Below are 6928 nucleotides of genomic sequence, written 5' to 3'. Positions count from 1 at the left end.
AAAAAAAAAAAAAAAAAAAAAAAAGAAACTGAGGTTCAGAGAGTTTAAATGATTGCCTGGGGTTGCACAGCCGAGACAGGATGTTAACTTAGATCCTCAAAGGTCTTTTCACTTGTCCAAACCTGTGCCTGTGTGCTTATCGTAATTCCTGTGTCATTTCTTAATAAAAATGATCTGCATTTAAAATGGCATTTCCGTTACTAAAATAAACTTTTTTTTTTTTTTTGTCATTCTTTCAGTTTCCCTTTCAAGACAATCTCTTTCAATCCATGTATTACCCCCTTCAGCTGAAGTTTTTGGAGACTGTGCACACTTTATGTGGACGGATCCCGCAAGTTTTTCTGAAGCAAATTGAGAAAACAATGAAAAGGGCTTATGAGAAACACGTCATCATCCATGTTGGCCCCAACCAGATGCACTGAATATTTTGTCTTGTTGCAAGTCAATTAGGTGTCTTGTGACCAAGGAAATATTAATCTCTAAGCTGCCTGGGTCTTTTTGTGTGAATATTTAATGGTGCTCCATGACTGTTGAGTTTTTAAAACCTCGTTAAATTTTGCCAAATCAGTTGCCCCTAAAAGAGAATATGCTTTTCCTTATTTTTTTTCTAAAATGCTATTTATCTCTAAGAAAAAAAAAAAGACTATTATGCATTTAACATTGTTTAAGCAGGTTGAACTAGCTGTGAAAATAGCTTTTGTGAGCCTTCCAATTCCTAAATGTCTGAGACCATTTCAGTGGCACCTGAGGTGTTATATTGATCTAGCATTCCTGAGACTCTTTCTATGCAACTGACTCCCCCACACCCGTGTTATAAAAGTAATACACACTTGTGAAACAGACAGATACACTTGTAGAGCATATGAATCAAGGGCTCAAAATCGAGATTACATTAGCCATAATCCTACTGACCAGTGGAAAAGATTGTTTCCATTTTAATGCAGTTCCTTACAGCCTTTTTTCCTCCACTTTTGCATTTTCCACTCTAACACACATCTAAAGCAGGTAATCTCAGTAAAAACTGGCCTTTTTGCTGAGATTTTTATGTGGGAGACTAAAATATTAGACGAGATGATTATGTGTACAGAATTTTATTTAAAATACATCTGAGAGAAGGATTCAGATTTCACCTACTTGGGCAGTGTTAAAGGATGAAGGATATATCTGGGGAGTATTTCTTTTTCTTTCTTTCTTTTCTTTCTTTTTTTTTTTTTTTGAGACGGAATCTCACTCTATCGCCCAGGCTGGAGTGCGGTGGCACGATCTCAGCTCACTGCAACCTCCACCTCCCGGGTTCAAGCGATTCTCATGCCTCAGCCTCCCTAGTAGCTGGGATTACAGGCATGCGCCACCACATCCAGCTAATTTTTGTATTTTTAATAAAGACACGGTTTTACCATGTTGGCCAGGCTGGTCTCTATCTCCTGACCTCAAGTGATCCGCCTGCCTCAGCCTCCCAAAGTGCTGGGATTACAGGTGTGAGCTACCGCACCTAGCCAATCTGGGAGTATTTCTAAAGAAAAAAATTGTTTCGATTTGTGGAGGACTCAATCATAACACATTTCTATGCAACAATAGCTTCTGAGAGGAAATTCAGGAATTTTTGTGTTTACCACAGACAAAAACATTTGATCTGTTAATCATCAGTAGATGGTCATCTCTCTTTTTTAAACTCTCGAGCAATGGGTGGAAATCAGACACCAACTTCAAATTTAATGTGTAAAAAGCAAATAGTTCAGCTGCTTCTATTGGTAAGAAAATTCAACTTCCTACCAGCCTTAGAAAGGTCTCTTTAAAGAATTTCTTTCCCCCTAGGGTTACCCAGCTGGTCCATACAGGTTTTATCACCTCACTGCAGGGAGGAAGTTGAATATTCTATTCCCCAAGGGGATCTGGCTTAATCCCTAGTTGCTCATATAGTTGGTATCAGCATAGCAATGTTTTGCATAATGCTTTATTTTTCTCAAATGACTATTGAGTAAATGATCTTGATATTTGCAACAGCCTAGTGGATTTAGTAGGGTCCTGAATCATCTCTATAAGGTAAACAAGGAAATTGTAACATAAGAAGTAAACATATTGAATATAATTGCTGTTCTGTAAGACATACAGTCTGTGTAAGATGCATCTTATTTACAGAGACATTTTTGAAAATTAAAATATTAAATACCTTTTGTTATATAGAGACAATGATCTGAAAGTATAAAATGAAAAATATTATCTTGTTAATGTAAATATGATATCCTTATATATATTAGAATCCAGTAAGATATCATGGGCGCAATATTAGCAAAAAAAAGTCAGTCTTACCCTGAAAAAAAATAGATATGAAAATCTCAGCACTACACAGAAATGTTTAGATGTCAATCAGTTTTGGTATGCAGTATTATTATAGTAGCAACAAATTTAAATCTAAAATTTTAGGGTAATACTTTCCTTCTGATCAGTTGCTCTGTGGTTATTTTCGTTAAGGAAACTACCATTATGATGGGAAACTCTTATTTTTGCTGTTATATTTTGTTTCCTTATTTCACCACTAGAGGTGACATCATTATTTTGTAAGTTTAGTACTAGGCCTTCCATTTGTGGTATGGATACGTATGATATGGAGCAATTTCTGAATTGATTTTACATAGGGGAAAATGCATCTTATATACCCATAAATTGGTTTTAGTGAAAGAGCCAGAATGGAACATAGTTTCCTAACTTCCATCCCAGTTTCCTTTCTACTTGTTCAAAATGGCCAGTGAAGCACACAAATGGCACTCAGATTTGTTGATGGCTCACAAACTGAAAGAGGTTCCTTCCCTCGTTTGGTAAGTCCCACAAAAACATCTGTTGTAAAGACTTGAAATACAACGTCTTTCTTTTTTATGAGAGCCAATTTACCCACAACTCTCAACTACCGGTACTGGTCTGACTATGCAGAAAAGGGTTGCCCGCAAAGGTCAATGATATCACCCTAGAACATTCTAGAATGATGAATTTTGAGAATGTGAAACCTTAGAACCTCGTGTGTTTGTCTGCCTCGGAATTCCTGTGCTGTATCCTGAAATTTTAGGTGAATTTGGCCGATAATTTAGGGAAAATTTGCTTTTCTAATCCTTGCTGCCTAAAAGTGCTAATTATTTTCCATAGCTAGGATATTACCATGCAGCAATATTTTCTCTGCCTTTGATAACTCCCAGCAAATTACTACATTAACCACCTTTGAAATCCAGGAGCCACAAATTTTAATTCAATGGCCTGCTAAAACATGCGCTCTCTGGTCTAAAGTTTGCCAAAGGTGGTGCTGCCCCATATGCTGCATTGAATACTGGGAAGGGCTGGGCGCGGTGGCTGACGCCTGTAATCCCAGCATTTTGGAAGGCCAAGCTGGGTGGATCACGAGGTCAGGAGATCAAGACCATCCTGGCCGGTATCTACTAAAAATACAAAAAAATTAGCTGAGTGTGGTGGCGCCTGTGATCCCAGCTACTTGGGAGACTGAGGCAGGAGAATGGCGTGAACCCCGGAGGTGGAACTTGCAGGAAGCCGAGATTGTGCCACTGCACTCCAGCGTGGGCGACAGAGCAAGACTCCGTCTCAAAAATAAATAAATAAATAAATAAATAAATAAATAAATAAATAAATAAATAAATAATAAAAAATAATACTGGGAAGAAGGTGGGCCGGTTCTCTCCTCTCCTCCGACCCTGCCTTTTCTCTTTTCCCTCTCTTTTCTTCTTTACTCATTTCTTTTTAATTTCTGTTTAATGCATATAATTATGGAGTTTCATTAGAGAAGGAAAGAGCACTTTCTGATAGCAAAATGTGACAGTATTTTTATATGCATCGAGATTGAGGTTTTTCAACAGCAGTGTCACTAGAAATGCTGACAATATTTTTCTTGTTCAGTGTTTCTCCAATATAAATCTCAGAAATCATGACTTACATTGAGAATTCTAATATTTAAACAATTAACCGGCTAAAAAAGCAATATAAGTTTTTCTTCAACTTCCAAAATGGCAATTTAGCACTTTGGATACAAAGCTCCAAGCTTTACTATTTATGGGATATGTCTAGTTCATATTCAGTGCTTCCATTGCAAATTACTGTGACTTTTACCAAAATTTAAATGGGTATTTATATGGACTCAGACTTTTCAGAGTATTTCTTTTATTTGCAGTTATGGTGTGCATGGCGAAAACAAACCAAATCATACAAAACATTATTACTCACAGTGATTGAAAACAAAATAATGATCCAATAACAAAATAATCACTCCAGCCCAGCCTGAAAACAGGACATTTGTACAAATTCAGATTTATGTATAAATATTATCTGATATTTATACATATAAAAGATACATGTGTTTGATAAACCAACATGAACATGATTTCATCACTGAAGTCAGAAATATGTTGAGTTCTATGACAGCACAAATCATATTTTCTTTCTCTTCTTTCTCTTTCCTTCCTTCCTTCCTTCTTTCCTTCCTTCCTTCGTTTCTTTCTTTCTTTCTGTCTCTCTCTCTCTTTCTTTCTTTCTTTTTCTTTCTTTCCTAAGCAAGCTAACCCAAGACATACTCTCTATTTTTTTTTTTTTTTTGAGATGGAGTCTCTGTCTGTCACCTAGGCTGGAGTGCAATGGCACAATCTCAACTCGCTGCAGCCTCTGCCTCCCAGGTTCAAGTGGTCCTCGTGCCTCAGCCTCCCGAGTAGCTGGGACTACAGGTGTGCACCACCACGCCCAGCTATTTTTTGTATGTTTAGTAGAGATGGGGTTTCACCATGTTGGCCAGTCTGGTCTCGAACTCCTGAGCTCAAGTGATCCACCCGCCTTGGCCTCCCAAAATGTTGGGATTACAGGCATGAGCCACTGTGCCCAGCTGACATATTCTCACTTAATATAATTATAGGGAAATTTTTCATGTTTTTCTTTTTCTCTCCCATTTTTTCATATTCCTCTCTTTCATTTTTGCCTTTCCCTTTCTGTCTATGATGTAAGCTTCTGAGTAGTACCAAGACACTTGGCTTTAGTGGTAGGATGACAGAAATTAGGGATCCCTTGCAGGCTAGAACTAAGTTCTAATCCTTAGACGAAATCTTTATGTTAAGAGTTTCCCAGAATGTACTTTAAAAAATCAATCAACACAACACACACACACACACACACACACACACACACACACACACACAGCCTTTAAAAGGAGGAGCCAACATTTGTTGTACCTGTGAACTGAGGAATTATATAGTTAAACCTTAGGTCAAATCATTTCACAATTGCTTTGGTGGTATTGAAAACTGATGAGATTTCTCTGACAAAGAGCTTTGTCCTAGTCATTGTTCTTTACAGGTCAAAACTGGAAATATTCTCTTGTCTGCAAGATAAAGTGTTTGTGCTTGTATCACCATATGCATGAACATGTAAGAATCAGGTGCAATTTCTGCTTCATCAGTTTCACATGTTCATGTTGTCACTGAAAAAGTGCATCCCCTGTTTATAGCTCCCAAGGAGACCCCAAATTCATTTTTTTTTTTTCTTTTGAAATGGAGTCTCGCTCTTGTTGCCCAGGCTGGAGAGCAGTAGCATGATCTCAGCTCACTGCAACCCCTGCCTCCTGGGTTCAAGTGATTCTCCTGCCTCAGCCTCCCCAGTAGCTGGGATTACAGGTGCCCGCCACCATGGCTGGCTAATTTTTGTATTTTTAGTAGAGACAGGATTTCACCATGTTGGTTGGCCAGGCTGGTCTCAAACTCCAGACCTCAGGTGATCCACCCGCCTCAGCCTCCCAAAGTGCTGGGATTACAGGGGTGAGCCACCGCACCTGGCCCTGTATTCATTTTTTATGTTGGAAAACTTTTTGTAATTTTTCTTTGCAAAGAAATGAGCATAAAAATAATACTCCAAAGAAAAGGAATTATTACAGCAAATTAAAAGGGACACAGTACTATGATTTAATTACTGTCTTTTTAAAAATGTCATCTCTTGTTTTACCCTTTTTTTAAATAAAAGCTTTAAAAACATGTCTTTGGGTATTATTTTGGAGGTATGTTTCTTTTTTACAAAATTTCAAGTTTAAACATTTATAATAAGTAATAATATTTAAATTCTTATAACAAGTAATGAAATATTTGGTTTAGTAATTAGCTTAGTCTATTTTTAAAAATCATTAAAATTTACTTTGTTTTTAAAAATGCCATACTATAAATGATGTTATTTGGTTTTAATGGTGTTTTGTGTTTAAGATAGAATAGAGTTTGAAGAATGTGAAAATCAGTTATCTATGTTCCTACATTTTATTTAACAAAATTGAGCCTAACTTGCTAGCTAGTACACATATTAAAAATAACTGATGAAGCCAGATGTCGTGGCTCATGCCTGTAATCCCAAACTTTGGGATACTGTGGCTGGAGAATTGCTTGAGGCCAGGAGTTCAAGACCAACCTGAGCAACAAAGCAAGCCCCCATTTCTCAAAAAGAAAAAAATTTTTTTTTAAATTAGGTGGGTGTGGTGGTGCACACCTGTAGTCCAGCTACTCAGAAAGCTGAGGTGGGCAGATCATGAGTCAGGGATGTCAAGGCTGCAGTGAGCCACGATCACACCACTGCATTCCAGCCTGTGCAACAGAGTGAAACCCTGTCTAAAAAAAAAAAAAAAGGGCCGGCATGGTGGCCCATGCCTGTAGTCCCCAGCACCTTGGGAGGCTGAGGTGGGCAGATCACAAAGTCAGGAGTTCAAGACCAGCCTGGCTAACATGGTGAAACCCTGTCTCTACTGAAAATACAAAAATTAGTCAGGTGTGGTGGCAGGTGCTTGTAATCCTAGCTACTCAGGAGGCTGAGGCAGGAGAATTGCTTGAACCCGGAAGGTGGAGGTTGCAGTGAGCCGAGATCATACCACTGCACTCCAGCCTGGGCAACAGAGCAAGACTCCATCTCAAAA

At 38.1% G+C, this 6928-nt stretch overlaps 1 protein-coding gene across 1 annotated transcript in view; it reads left to right on the top strand.

The window, feature by feature from the left end:
• GXYLT2 (glucoside xylosyltransferase 2) overlaps positions 1–422 on the top strand; it is a 91406-nt gene extending 90984 nt beyond the window's left edge. Inside the window, exon 5 of the mRNA XM_026447618.1 lies at positions 240–422. Coding sequence (XP_026303403.1) covers positions 240–422 — 183 coding nt within the window. The remainder of the gene's footprint in view (positions 1–239) is intronic.
• Positions 423–6928: the final 6506 nt, after the last annotated feature.

Source organism: Piliocolobus tephrosceles, chromosome 2, assembly GCF_002776525.5.
Source record: "Piliocolobus tephrosceles isolate RC106 chromosome 2, ASM277652v3, whole genome shotgun sequence".
NCBI classification, from domain to species: domain Eukaryota; kingdom Metazoa; phylum Chordata; class Mammalia; order Primates; family Cercopithecidae; genus Piliocolobus; species Piliocolobus tephrosceles.
This window is presented reverse-complemented; position numbering and strand designations above follow the sequence as displayed.